Raw genomic sequence first — 15,243 nt, forward strand, 5'->3', positions numbered from 1 at the left:
CACATCAAAAGGCATATGCTAAGAAAAATCTATAGAAATACAAAAAGTTATTCAGTGACGAGAAAAGAAAGGAGTCAATGAAGGAATAAATGCAGTTTATACAGGAGGCTTAGTACAGTTCAGTTAGAAGAAATAGAAACCAAAAGCCAAAAAGGTGTGGGTTATATCTCCATTTATTAGCAGAAGGTGCAGGCCGAGAACACAGACAGGCACGTCTATAAAAAGGGTCGGTTTGATAATTTGGAACATAAAACCATTCTGGAAATAAACTTTTAAAGCACACAGACAAACTTATACCACTTTCATACCAGATGATCAATATTGTGCAAATGTGACACATGTGGCAGTAGCATCATGTTAGCATGGCCAGTAGCTAAAGCTGCAGGGAAATGGAAAACCATGTGGAAAAACCTACTTCCTAAACATGGGGAGCGTACCAGAATCATTGTCTTCCCACATACAGAAGTTCTTCTAAATCTGATGCACTGCAGTGATGTTCGAATTGATTAAAGCAAAGTAAAAAAATAAAAAAAATCATAACTGACACAAAACCAAAGTTCTACTTTAGTTCTGTGTTTGTATCTTACCGTGATCTCTGCAAACATCTCATTGAACTTAAGCATATAGCAGTCATTTCCTGATCATGTAAAACCACAGGAATGTCAGAGATGTGCGTACACTGAAAATGGAAGGGAAATATCAAGTTTCTGCTTAGCTAGCTATTAAAGCTAAGTAAATAAAGGTGTAATGGTAATACAATAACATGGTATAATTCATAAAAGTGTCACAAAAAGGGCTAACCAGTTGTTATCAGCATGGGATATTGTCTGGTAAAGGCTTCGTGAGTGAGTATTATGTGAGAATGATGCTACTAGCTAACTGCTAACAAGCTAAAGTTAGCATGTGCTTCAGAGTGCCAACTATCGGGCCACTGTAATGCATTTTAGGACTTTTCCACAAGTGCCTAGCAACACAGCTCAACTTAGCTCAACATTTTAGTTTTAGTTAAGGTGGTTTATTGAACATTCTGTTGAGTCTGCCATTGTCCTTAAAAACTCCAGTCATGCCCGTTCACTGTTATTTTTGACTCAGAACAGCGACTGTTGTATTGCAAGCCTTAATTAGCCTAGTGAGCCCTAGTGAAGTATGTTCTAAACGGGGGCCGGTACCATGAAATCGTAGTGAAAAACCCTTACAAGCACATAGAACCAAGTCGAGCCATGCTAGTTGTAGGCGCTAGTGTAAAAGACCCATAAAGTACTGAAAACCTTTATGTTTGTGAAAACTAAGAAACGAGAACTTGTCAGTATTTTTTTTTTCTTTTTTTCATTTTAAAATAATACAAACATAAAAGCTAGGGCAAGCCAACCGTTGGATTATTCTACACTAAACACAGATTTTTTTTTTTTTGGTGGGGGGGGGGGGGGCTTTCTGAAAGATTTACCCTACTTGTAAAAATAAAAACTGGTATCTGCAGTTTTTCCAAAAAATCATGTTAAAATTTCATGTTGCATCACTCCTGTGAACCTGATACCATGTATTGTCCTGTTTTATAAGACGAACGTTTCGTTCTAACCCAAGGTGTTAGTCATGGGCTGATTAGTCTGGCCCAGTGGAGGGAACCGGATTGCATGATCCAGTTCTCTGTCTATTATTCAGGGTGAGGTGGATTTGGAAAGAACACGAGTTTAAAGAAGTACTTCTCATCTCCTCAGAGGGAACACCCCAAATCCATAGGACTACCCTTAATCTGTGCTGGTATTTTCTCAGAGAAAAGGACAAAGTAGTTTTTATTTAAAGCGTTCAGCGCCACCATACCAGATTATGTGTCCATCTAATGAGTGAAGCCCATTCTGCTTGCGAACTACTACTTATAGTCTGCAGAAGAAGTTTTGAGGCTAACAAAATCAGCATTTATTTGCTACAATTGTTTTAAATGAGACCAGTTAAAAACCTGAAAAGTTGCTACCTTTGGGTTAAAACCAGTCTAAGTGGGACGCATCACTCACGGGTGAAATGGAGGAAGAGACGGAAGAAAAACAAACAGTCCTTAGGTAAGTGAACATATCGTCATGTTGGAGTGTGAGTGTGTGTGCTGGTGTTGACGTGTCGACAGACTGGCCTCGCAGCGCCGGCGACTCACTTTGATCTGTATCAGACAGAGAGAGAGAGGGAGAGCGCTGCATGGTGTGTGTCTGCGCCTCGGAGACGGGGTGTGTGAGGACGTGAACTTCTGAACTCGATGTCTGCCTGATCTTTATTTCTTTCTGCCACATTAAGCTTTGAAGTCAAACTGAACAAAGTGGATGTTTTTTTATTATTATTATTTTAGCTCAGACTTACGATGGAAAATATTGTAATATATATATATTTTTAACAAATGTGATTATGCACACATCCCCGAATCAGCAGAGTGCCGAGGGCTGATTAGTCTGGCCCAGCGGAGGGAACCGGATTGCGTCGCAGCAGTATTTGGTGGAACTCAGCGTACAGAACTCAGTCCAACTACAAAATCCTGCCCCTCATCCTCAGACCTTCCCCATTCTGCAGCATGAAGGAGGCGTGTATCAGACAACTAGTGTGTGTGTGTGTGTGTGTGTGTGTGTGTGTGTGTGTGTGTGTGTGTGGGTCTGTTCTGCACAGGAAGAGAGGAGGGGAGGTGCACAGAAGCAGAAGCGGAGCCGACAGGCAGTCATCGGGCCGATGGAGAAGAGTTTTAGTCCTCTGAAGCATGGTGTCGAGGAAGGAGCACAAGAAGAGAAAATAATGTGATGGAGGGAGGAGGGGAGAGGGAGGGGTGTGAGTGATGTTGAAAGAATAAAATGGAAGCAGTTCAGACAAAAATATGATGTGGAAGGAAGAAATAGGAGTATGCGAAAAAAAAAAGAACAATGAGAAGAAGGAATAAGAGGGAAAGGAAGACAGCAGGTTAGTAGCAGAATCAAACGTAAACAGCTCATTTCTTGTTCATAAACACAAATCCATGCTTTGAAATCTGCATTAAAAGCCATGCAGAAACATCGCGCATGCTGCATCCATGCACAGGAAACACTTATGCATGCACATGCATCTATATTTGCTCCGTCAGGATTGGGTTTATGCTCTTGATTCCGTGGCCTAGTTACTACTTTTAACTTTTGCCACCCAACTGCATTCCGTCTCTGGGGACGGCTGCAGCCACAGTGATGAATGCAGCCAGTGCACCGATAGGCCAGATGTTCCAATCTAGTCAAGGAAAAGAGAAAAGAAAGGAGGAGGCAAAGACACACAGCCCTTCTCCTGCTCCTCAGCACCCAGACGGAGCTTCAGCTGGATGCATGCAAAGGAACTAAATGACCTAGCAAAGCCATGCAAACATGCAGATGCATGCAGATGACTTCCAGCTGATCCACAGAGATGCTGGCTCCTCCCTTCGTCAACAGCATTCACCCACAGAAAGGATTCTGGTCATCTCACACCCTCTGGATCTGGATGCGGTGATCAGGTTTGGAAAAAGTTTTGATCGAATCTCAAAGTCTAAGGGAACTAATCCTTAGTCAGAAAACATTTCAACAAGGATGAAGTCAAAATGAGAAAGCTGTGTTGGGAGAAACTAAGGGTGTTTCCACTCCTTATAGTTAGTAGCCTCGAATTGATTGGGGACCAAAATTACTATATTTGTTACATTTTCAGCTGGTGCGATTCTTTTTCACACTGTCAGTCAAACAAACCAAACCCTTTGAAAATCTGTTTTCCCTCCTCGCCTGTGGTGGCGCTGCATCAAGAACCACTGAAGGAAACGACATGAAAACCTCTAAAGAAGACTCAGAGTGCAACTTCCTTCTTCACCAAATGAAAACAAAAATGGAGTGGCACCAGTGTTTGTGATTGGAGGATTTCTGGATGTTAAAGGGATTAAGGGGTTTGGATAGTTTGCATGGCAATATTGACCATTATTACCACAGCAAGATTCTCCAGTCCAGGCCTAAATCGAACCCTGATCCTATGGTGAATTAATGTTTTCAGTCCTTATTTATATAATCTTTCTAGGATAGTTTCCAAAACCTGTGTCTACATGAGCAAAGCTGACAAAAATATGCCCTAGAAGACTAAAAATCAACACTTTTCAGGCTTTCCGTTTAGGTATGATCATGAAAACCATTTTCCCTTCCTGCTCACAATGACACAATCACTAATTTATGTTAGTTTTTCATAAAAACATATCCCAATGACAAACACTCATGTCTGGGTTTAATTTAACAAAACATGTAGAAGCTTCAGGAGTGAAGATGTTTCATGGCCAAATGTGGCAGTCTGGCAGTCAGAAGGCGACCTTCTTCACATGTCGAAGTTCCATTAGACAATGCATGCCCATCTGCATGGTGAGTATGCGTGGGCGCTTGTAAGTAGGGGTGCACAGATTGCAGTTTTCTGACTGATCAACAATCTTTAAAAAGTCTGATTTTGGCCAATACCAATTTCTTTTGTCCATACAGACAAATATGAGACTCATTTGCGAAGCACATCCACATAAGATCGGTGGATGTGATCTGTTTCTCATGTAAATATCAGCTGATCACTGATCTCCCAAAATTAAGGAAATTACAACAAGTTCATCAGTATATCCTTCCCTGTGAATACCAATGTTTAAATGCCATGTATAGTAAAAGTCTAAAAGCATTAACAGATATTAAAAAAAGATATATCAGCCAAATTAAATGGAAATCAAATAAAAATATCAGCCAACCCTTGCAGGATCTTATTTTCGGCCTTATTCTTGCTCTGACGGGATGACCAATTCCCAAATGTTGGAAAACTTAAAGAGGAGCCCTTAAAGGATGCTGGGAAACACTGAGAGCAGCTCACACTCTGTTCTGAATGGAAACTCCAAAACAAAGGACACAAATACACAAAAAACATGCAAAATCAAACTGAGGTTACAGACGAGAAGGGAACAAAGAAGAGAAAAGAAGAAAAGACTAAAAGGCCAGGACTGGTCAATGAGGAGAACCAGGCAGCTCTAGCAAAGTGATCGACAGCAGATGGAATTGTGGGAATTGTTGTTTCTTACCAGGCTTTTGAACCCCATGAGCCTCCTGCTCTCCATTCTCCAAAGCAGCCCCAGCGTCTGCACACACAGTCACATACACACAGAAACAAGCAAGCTCATTACTGTCCGTCTGGCTACTAATGGCTTCCCCGAACACATAATGGAACCGGACACGATTCGTTCAGTGTGAGAGCAAGCTGGAGGATTTTGCTGCTAGTGCCGCGGCTGGTCGGACCGCACCAACTTCAAGCTCCAATTTGTCAGCTCCTCGCATCAACAAAAGCAAACTGTGATGGAAATGTTATTTTAAGACTCTCTTTAAAGAGTAGACCTAAAATTAATGGTACATATACTGTGTGAAACTCCAAACTGAACAAATGAAAACTATTGTTAAATGTGAAAAGCACAGCTTAAGACGATGTTCATAAACATTACAAACAATGCGCGTCGCCATATTGGAATCACAACTTCTCCAACTGTCAGGGGCACAACTACATACTTTCTGAGGTGTAAAAGAACCCATCACCTCCCTCACCCCAACACCCACCCCGTCCCTCTCATGACCCAGGTTTAATATGTCCATGCAGTTCTCCCTTATTCATGCACTTATAAAATACAGTAACTTTATTATAGACTTTCTCCAGCAGAATTTCAACTGGGCCAGTCCGAATATGGATGGAGAAGTTGTGAACGACGACATCTGTCCGCCTGCAGTTTTAGCAATGGCAACGGAGGAAGTGTGAAGCTGTTCAGTCTGTTTGGCACTTCTCCCTTTGAAATGGGAGGTGGTTGTTTGCAACACTTCCGGTAAGCTTCATCGCCTCCACAAGGTTTGCTTGTACATCACGGGCAAATGTTAGATATTGGGTAAAGTTTAAAGCTTTAACAGAGTCCACACCTCCAGAGAAACGATATTGAGAAACGTTTCTGAATATTTTTTAGCACTTGGAATTCATTCAATTTGTTTACTAAAGATCTCATTTTACCGCTTACGTGTAGCAAAAGGAATAGTTTAAATTTCTTCCTTTTCTGTGTTCCTGCTCTACATTCATGATGCCTCCTTTTAAACCTATCTCAGAATTTAAGGTTTAAAGGTATTTGAAACTTTGTTATATTAATCAGCCATTTAAAAATATAGTATTAAAATTCAAAATTACTTTATTGATCCCAAAGGGAAATTAAATGTTGTAACTAATTGATTCAGATTCTTTAGTTATTGTAGATTGTGATGTCATTACTAGGGAGTTGGTTGGATGAACAAAATCCTGCCTAAGCTCAGTAGCTGTTAGCAATCAGTAGCACACTGCTGGTGAACGTCTGGTGTACTATGGAGCAGAAAGCTGACATTGTTGTTTCTTCTTACATCCAGTGGGTGGCGTAGGTTACTACAATCAATAGTAGCCACACAGGCACAACTTCAAGAAGAAAACAAATGCACCCAGTACAACATTTTCATTCTACTGGCTGAAAGGTTACCAGATGACTGTGCCAAAAGGCGTTTCCAAAATTGAGCAGAGTCCGAGCAGAGACTAAGTCTGAGCATGAGGAGAAGTTTTGACTACAAGTGTTACAAGTTTTGAAAAGAAATACATTAAGTCCTGCTTTCAAAATTAAAATGTAAGCAAAAGGCTTAAAAGTCTTGAGAACAAAAGATATGAAATCCTGTTTTCAGACTGAAAATGCTCTTGGATTATGGCAGAAAAATTCCACCAACCGAGCAGAGAGTTGATTTTCAGACCTTTAAGGTAGATAAGACGAGGGTATAAGATTGACGTCACATATAAGCATCAGCCGATCACAGATCTCCCAAAATTAAGGACATTGGTGCTAAATCAGTGCATCCCTAGCAACCACACATTTTATATACATGAATGGGGAGAGTGAGGAAATAAGTTCGTCTCCTTCCCACTCCTCCAAGTTTATGTTTATGTCTAAAGTATTACCATATAGACCAGTGTTTCTCAACCCTGGTCCTCACCGCCCCCCTGCTCTGCACGTTTTAGATGTGCCTCTATTCCAGAACAGCTGATTCAAATGATTGCATGACCATCAAGTACTGCAGAAGCCTGTTAATCACCCAGATATACAATTCTGGTGTGTGGCAGAAGAGAAACACCTAAAACATGCAGGACAGGGGGGCGGTGAGGACCAGGGTTGAGGAACACTGATATAGACCCCAATATTGATGACTCAATATATTGTTCTTACTGTATGTATATTACTCTGTGTGTGTGTGTGTGTGTGTGTGTAAAAGTGGAAATACATATATTTTAGTTTGTTCCTTTTTCATCTACTAAAGGGTATAATATGCATTTTTCTTTTATGTAGCTCAAAGTAAAGCAATAAATCATAAAAATTAGCCATATTATACTGAGAAACTTTTTTAAAAATGCCCATAAAGACAAATATGAGACTCATTTGCGAATCACACTCACATAAATCACGGTTCACCTTACAGTTCATGTGCAGGAGTCTGAAAAACAACAACCACCCCCCTGCACACCCCCACCACCCCCTCGGCTCCTGCTGACAGAGGACAATGACTCGCGGACTGCCTCGCCCTGCTGTTTGGCACTCGTCGCGTCAGCATGTCTGCGTCCGTCCCGATGCGTGCGCTGGACGCCACAGTTGATCACTGGCAACGCCACCCACGGCCCGTCCCGCAGCCGGCTGTCACAGGCGAGTGCCCACACACGGTCTGACTGTCTGAGCGAAGCGTCTGGGTAACCAAAACAGGCCCGAGAGCCAAGTCATCCCCGGTTAGCTGTCACTTCCTTTCATCTGCCTGCTCACTCACCGCTTTATTTGATCTGTGTGTGCACCGACCGCCTGACTCTTCCCCAGTTCGGCGCAGCCGCCCCTTTCGCTGCTCTGCGCTGCATTAAGCAGCGCGAATGAGGTCGCATTCCTGCACAAACTGAGGGTGACATTAAGATAAGCAGAGGCAGACAACAATACTAGAGGAAGCAACGCAACTCTTTCCAGGGCCAGCTTGATGCTTTACAGCCGCAGAATGAAACTACTACAAGCTATTTTATGAGCTGCTTTTTCTTTTTTGATAGAAAACACAATTCGACAAACAAGCAGGACGTTGGGCAGCTTCTTCTTCGTTGGTGATGGAGCACCCACTCTGCAGCAGAGTGAGGATCCGATATCCATGTCTTACCAGCCGGTCGGCTTGTTCCAAAGCGTATCTGCAAGCTAATGCTGTCCCTGCGGCTGAATGACACGCCCGCTGATCCAAAATGGCAGCTAGTGTCTCGCGGTGCCTAACGCTACCAGTCATTTAGGAACAGCTGCAGCTCCTGTAACCAGACAGGCTCTTCGCTTCATTATCGGCAAGTAATACTTTATTAGACAAGTGGAATCGGGTTACTCATAAAGTTTACAATTTAAGTTGGGTTTTTTTGTAGAAAGTCACAATGAAAACGATTCTGCTTTTACTCTGTAGGCCAGTTAGGGGGTGACAGTAATATGGTTGAATTTAAATGTGGCGGAAGTTGAAAATATCCTGAGGAAACTCATATTCTTATGTTCTTCATTCTAAGCAATACAGAAATTAAGTGACTTCCACACTGTACTGGACATGCACTGATCCACTTTTTTCACTTCCGATATCGATATCTGAGGGTCAGTATCGGCTGATTCCGATCGGATACAAAATAGCTAAAATGACTTAAAACTTTTCTATTTAAGTCATTTTATTATTTTATCATTTGATAACTCAGCACCAGTGCAGTAGACTTTAAAACACCAACAGCTTCACAAGCTTGGTCAAACATGGAAAAACAACAATTTAGTTTTTTCAGTCAGTGCCATTAGGGTAACAGCCAACCTAAAATAAATGATAAAGAAACTGAAACTGACAAAAACAATAGACTGACTACTTTGGTCAAACATGTAAAAAATAAACTGCAACAAACCTTTCAAATGATTCAGAAAGTGCAATTAGGAATTCTAAATATAATATAAAATAAATAATAAAGCATGATGTCATTCAGAGCATAGAATTAGACAGAATAGATCATTGATCAGGTACATTATCACCGATACCCAATCTAGAATTTTTTTCAATATCGGCACCGATACAGATATTAATATTGGATCAGTGTCTCTCAGCTGCTCACCTGCCCGCGTGTCGTCGTTGTCCAGCAGGGGGATGTAGTCCGTCTTCCCCACTGTCTCCTTCACCTGGTCGTCGAACGCCTCCGCCTCCAGCTGGGCCATGAAGTCCCTCTCCACCTTGCTCTCAATGCCAGGCTGCGGGGGGCTGTCGGTCAGCGCATCGCTTAGACTCAGGTCTAACTCTGCCATAGCTGGAGGACAAGGGGACACAGGTGAACAGGTCAGAAAGTCATGCAAATGAGAAAACGATCAAATAAGTGAGAAGGCTCGAGGAAACACAGTGGGGTTGTTATGAAGCTGGGACTGAAGAGTTTCAAACCCAGAGACAAACTGAGGCTGATAAGCTAAAGAGAACGCAGGCTGTTGGGCCTAGCATGCTAGTTGGTGAACTGCAATAGCACATTCCTCCACTAGGGGGAACATATTCACCTGGGATTCTAAATAGAAACAACATGAAACAACCTGTATGGAGGTATGGATGAAAGAAATAAAAGTTGTATATCATAATTATGAGACAGTGACTCATTATTATGACATGACTCCAAATTAAGAGATAAATGTTTACTTTTTTCATCAAAGTGGCAGAAATGGCTTTTCATATGGAGGTGAATGGTCATTTATAATGAGAATAATATAGACAGCAAAATGTAGTAATTTTATTTTGCCATCATTATTGTTATTAAAATTAATATTTATTACCATGATAATATTAATTACTCTAATAATTACAATATTTAATAATTATTATAAAAATCTCAAATTATAAGTATAATTATGAATAAACAATTAACAGTAATAATTGTTATTGTTAACTATTAAAAGAAATTAATACCAAAAATTATTATTAATAGGAAGAGAAAATGTAGAAGAAAATGAAAGACAGGAGAAAGAAGCAAATGAAGAAAATGGAAACAAAGAATTGAGTATTTTAGAGATATTCAGAAAACAGCACACAATTATATAATTTTAGATAATGGATTTGTGCATTTTTATGCATATTTCATCAAATATACATAACTACTAAGAGAAATAACCTGATATAGAACAGCTAAGTGAATGGCTACAAAATGGTAACATAAGGACATGAGACAGAGGAACAAATTGACCCATTCTGGTCTGTCTTCACATTTAGACAATCATAGCTCATCACTAACTGCTGAACGCACGAGCAGGTCGCACACATATGATGTCATTTTCTAATATCTGATTATCATTAGCTGCTGAGTGCTACCAGTATCCAGTGGCGCAACTACACATTATTCAGGTGGATGCGAAAACATAAATTTCCCCCCAAGGAAGGTTGAGAGAGTGTGGAAAACATACGCTCACCCCCCGACGACGATACGTGAAGGGTAAAACTCTCTACATTTACCTCGTCACGTGCACGAGGTGAAGGAGTGTAAGGCGGGCTGAAGCAAGCCACACGGGGCAAGGACCGGACCCGATGCACTCACGGTCCAGGCCCGATGAAGTGAACCGCCCGGGTACACAAACGCTGTCCAGGTGAGACCCTTCCATCATTTTTTTTTTCTTTAATGTTTTTCTTTAATGTTTTTTTTTTCCTTTTTTTTTTTGCATGGACAAAGACTGATAAAATTTTGGGCCCAACGTAATTTTTTTTTTTTTTTTTTGTGCGCACGGAACCTTATTTTTGATCGCCTAATTATGGACTATTCGTTGGACAATTATTAATAATTAAATATTTCCTTTTGTTTTGATTCATAGGCAGTGGCGCCAAAAACGGGTATGCACTGTATGCAACGCATACAGTGGGGCGCTGAACAAGAGGTAATGCCAGAGTTAATAATAAAATAATAAAGACTTTGTGGTATTCTCATTTAGTGACGTAATTAAAGTAGTTGTGCTACCACTCCTATGCCACTAGAGGCATAGGAGGCCTGAAAAGGTGCATCTAAGGAGCAGATTTAGAAGTACACAGAAAGCTACAGAACTTGTTAAAAACTGTGAGATGTGTTGAAGTAAATAAAAGACAGAAGTTCAAATACATGCTGAGAGTGAAACTCCTTAAAGATGAAGCTATATCCCAGATTTCAAAAGAAAATAAAAACGGGAGACCATAGATAATGTAGGAGATGGCGCCCCCCTTCAGTTCCGGAGTGCATTGGTCCCATTTCCAAATAAGGTGCGAGACTGACAGTGGTCTGTCCCCGACCCTTTCTGCTTACTGCAGCAATTTCCTTCTCAAACAACAAGGTAATGGTGGGTAACTATGGCAACCAGTGACAGTTTAAAAGCCCGCCTACTCTTTCTGGAGTCAGGTTGCGCATGCATCTGCCATGTTAATAAAATCTGTCAGAGAACCCCAGTCTGAATATCAAACAAAACTCCAAAGGCAGAATTCTGACATCACCAGCGATTATATAAGCTTGTCACATCCATCTACCTTCATCACAACCTGTTAGCAGCAGTTGTCAATAGTTTCTCGTGAGAAGTTACTTAGCAGTACATAGGATTTTCAACTTTGAAATCTACTGAATTTCTAGAGAAGTGATCTATCTTAGAACCACAAGCAAAAGTTAAAATGGAGTCCAACCAAGACGTAGCATCCAACAACATCGTCGAGAGGGAAGTACAGCCACCCAAGCCACCCAAGCGCAAGAAGAAGATGTCATTTGCAGTCTGGTGGGCGCTGCACCCATCTGAGGAGCTTAAGATGTCAACTGAAAATATGGAACAGCAGGACTCTTCATTGGTGACTGAAAATGGTTCAAGCGCCAAAGCACTGCAAAAAGTGGATCAAAAAGGGGACGGACAGCCACCAGAGAGTGAGTCCAACGAGAACAACCAGGTACCATTTAAAACCTGTTCGGAGGAAGACATCCTCACTGACCAAGAGATTTCTGCTGGAAATATCGAAAAGCAGAACAATTCACTGGTCAGTGCAGAAGAGTCCATCGTTGGAGTGCAGGAGACAGTCGACACAACAGAGAAAGAACAGCCCTCTAAGTCTGAGGAACAGCCACCAAAGACGAGGCGCAACAAGATGAAGGTGAAAATGATACCGTGGTCCATGTGGTTGGAGAAACATCCCCCCGCTGAACTAAGGACTTCAGGTGAAAGTACTGGAACGGAAGATGATTCACTGGTTACCGAACAGGAATCGATCTCCGTACTGAACGAGACACCAGAGAAGGAAGAGTCCTCTAAGTCCAGCACTGAAAATGTTATCAATCAGGACACTTCTCTGCCTGAAGAAGAAGGTGATCAGGAGGATTCCTTTAAGACAGAGATTTGCAAAGAGGAACTTGTTAGTTTTACATCAGAGCCGGTGACCGAAAAGAAATCCGTCACAGAAACACAGAAGAAAGTCGACCAGAAAGGGGAAAAACAGTCAAAGACTAAGCGCAACAAGAAGACCCCACTGTTGTGGAAATCTTTCCCCCAGTCAGATGCTTGCATCGATCTGACGTTTTTTACTGAAAACAGTGACATCAATGACGGTCCTCTGCCGGAAAAGCAAAATTATCAGGGAGCTTTTTCCAGCAGCGGAAAAAAGACGTTGTGGAAAATGCTCCCCAACTCAGAACCTTGCATAGATCTAAGTTTTTTTGCTGAGAACATTGAAACCAAAAATCTTTTAATGCCAGCTGAAGAACGTGATGAGGTAGCTTCCTTGGAAAAGGACAGTTATTCTAAGAACACTGCAACACAGCTAGTCACCAAAGAGGAATCCATCTTGAAACCGCAGGAGACACTGGATCAAAAAGGGGAGAAACATCCATCTCTGGGAAAACCCATGGACAACATCCAAACTGGAAACTTAACTGAGGTTCCTGTTAATCAAACAGAAGAAAATGTTCAAGGAGAGAGTTTAATTGAAATTCAGAATTTGCCCCACTCTCCAGAAAAGACAAGTCAAGCAACATTTTTCTGTGAAGCCAAATGTAAGGAGTCTGAATTGGAACATATGGAAGTACAAAAATACTTAATGAAACAGCTCGATGACATGTTCGATGTAAATCAGAAACTAAACGCTAAACTTAAACAGCAAAAAGATCTGACGAGGAAATTACTCTCAGAGACAAGACAGAGGAAGACGACTATGGTTTCTGTTCAGACTCAGAGTGAATCACAAGACACCTCACCAGTTTACCAATGTGCATCAGTCCAAACGGAGGTGGATGTGCCTGAAACCAGGTGTCACTTGAAACCAGTCGGTCAATCAATATCAACGCAAACGGAGATGGATGTGCTGGAGAACAGATGTCACTTGGAATCAGTTTATAAAACCATTTCAACCCAAACTGAGCTTTCTTTATTGCTTATAAAACAACCCTCTGAAACACAAATGAACAGACATCAGGATTGGCAGACAAAAGTATTCAAGAGATCTACAGGTGAGAACACCAGAGAGTCAGCAACGAGAGATGCATCTGAACTGAAAGTTGTCAGTAATGAAACCATTTCTGGTGACAACATTGAAAAAGAAGTTTCAGTACTGGAAATAGTTGGAGAACAGGCAGAGGCCATCAAAAACAAAATTAACACGAATGAAACAGCCATCGGTGAAGCGCTGCAGGTAATAGAAGAAGAAACGGTCTCCATAGCACAACCAAATGGAGACCACGAGGATGAGAAAAAGCGTTCAAAGAAATCTAAACGTAAGATCAAGAGAAAGGTAGCAACGAGAGATGTATCTGAACTGGAGAGCCTCTGTAAGGAAAATGTTTCTGGTGACAACATTGAAAAAGAACTTTCAGTACTGGAAATAGTTGGAGACCAGACAGAGAGAATCGAAAACGAAATTCACATGAATGAAACAGCCATCGGTGAAGCACTGCAGGTGACAGAAGAAGAAACGGTCTCCATAGCACAACCAAATGGAGACCACCAGGATGAGAAAACGCGTTCAAAGAAATCTAAACGTAAGATCAAGAGAAAGGCAGCGACCAGAGATGCATCTGAACTGGAGAGCCTCTGTAAGGAAAACGTTTCTGGAACAAACATAGAACAAGAAGTTTCTACAATAGAAACAATTGGGGATCAAACAGCCTTTGTTAAAAACGATATTCATACAATAGAAACAGAGATCTCTAAAGAACAGCAGGTCACTGAAGAAAAAACTGAACTGGAAACTGTTGTAAACCCGATTGAGACAGATCAACACTTGATCCCAATCACGAAGACAACAAATCCTGATTCGGAAAAAATACCTGACATCCCCCAGATTGCTCCTGAACAAACTGAGACAATAGTTGGGACAGTTTCAGAAGACGTAACACGTAAAGTTGATGTAGTTTTCACAGAGGAGGAGTGTGGTCTAATGGAAAAACAGGAATCACCGCCTCCACAAACAAAGGTTACATTAAACAAAGATGAAGTCCAAACACCACCTCAGGAATTAGAACCTCAATCAGCTGATGAGTCAGCTGAGGAGAACAATATTTCTGAAGAAGAAGAGAACCCCAAGAAAAAGACATCACTGTGGAAGCGAATCAAAAAGGCTCTAACTCCACCACTTCTACACCAGTTCAAAAACAGATGCAAAGTCCATCCAGCATGAATGGATGCTGGACATCAGTTGACTTTAGACATCAACTGATCTCTGAAGTAGATTAGATTTAAAAGGGGGGCGGGGCCACGTGTGTTTTGGTGATTGGCAGTAATTGGTAAAAAAGCTACTGTGATTTTTGATTGGACATTTTAATATTCAAAAGACAGGACTGCACGGCGTGAAATGTCTCGCTGTGCAGGTGTGGGTTCACTCCGGGTGCTCCGGCTTCCCCCACGTTCAACAACGTCAATACTCATCTTCATCCATTGTAAGATGTTCATTTCTAATTCAAAACAGAAAATCAGAAAACCACATTTTTTAATTAGAGGGAGATTTAGAGAAAGAAAATGTAAACAACGTGGAACAAAAAGACATTTTTAAAGTCTAAACTGATACAAACTGGGAAAAATTTAGAAAACGATTTATCTTTCTGGGCAATCAAACAATCGATCAATCAATCACATTTTATTTGCATAGCACATTTCAGCAGCAAGGCATTTCTAAGTGCATTACATCATAAAAGTCATGTGGCATTAAATAAACAACAAAAACATGTGAAACGTATGTATGTATT

General features: G+C 41.2%; 2 protein-coding genes across 4 annotated transcripts; one reads left to right on the plus strand and one right to left on the minus strand.

The window, feature by feature from the left end:
• Window positions 1–1,329: 1,329 nt before the first annotated feature.
• On the minus strand, window positions 1,330–9,377 carry LOC106942449 (microtubule-associated protein 4-like). Its single transcript, XM_015025723.1, has 3 exons — window positions 9,157–9,377; window positions 5,051–5,107; window positions 1,330–2,724 (listed from the first exon to the last, which is right to left on the minus strand). Exons 1-3 carry the CDS (start codon window positions 9,341–9,343, stop codon window positions 2,717–2,719), a joined length of 252 nt encoding a protein of 83 aa, XP_014881209.1. The 5' UTR covers window positions 9,344–9,377; the 3' UTR covers window positions 1,330–2,716.
• Window positions 9,378–11,216: 1,839 nt separating this feature from the next.
• LOC106942448 (titin-like) lies at window positions 11,217–14,682 on the plus strand. 3 transcript variants are annotated; one of them, XM_015025721.1, is made up of 3 exons: window positions 11,217–12,452; window positions 14,079–14,411; window positions 14,569–14,682. In XM_015025721.1, exons 1-3 carry the CDS (start codon window positions 11,697–11,699, stop codon window positions 14,623–14,625), a joined length of 1,146 nt encoding a protein of 381 aa, XP_014881207.1. In that variant the 5' UTR covers window positions 11,217–11,696; the 3' UTR covers window positions 14,626–14,682. The 3 variants fall into 3 exon arrangements, with proteins under 3 accessions (XP_014881207.1, XP_014881208.1, XP_014881206.1); XM_015025722.1 differs by having other exon boundaries at window positions 11,218–12,452; window positions 14,079–14,274; window positions 14,421–14,682; XM_015025720.1 differs by having other exon boundaries at window positions 11,218–12,452; window positions 14,079–14,682.
• The last annotated feature ends 561 nt before the right edge of the window (window positions 14,683–15,243 follow it).

Source organism: Poecilia latipinna, unplaced genomic scaffold, assembly GCF_001443285.1.
Source record: "Poecilia latipinna isolate Pla-1442-1.1 unplaced genomic scaffold, P_latipinna-1.0 Scaffold4286, whole genome shotgun sequence".
NCBI classification, from domain to species: Eukaryota; Metazoa; Chordata; class Actinopteri; order Cyprinodontiformes; family Poeciliidae; genus Poecilia; species Poecilia latipinna.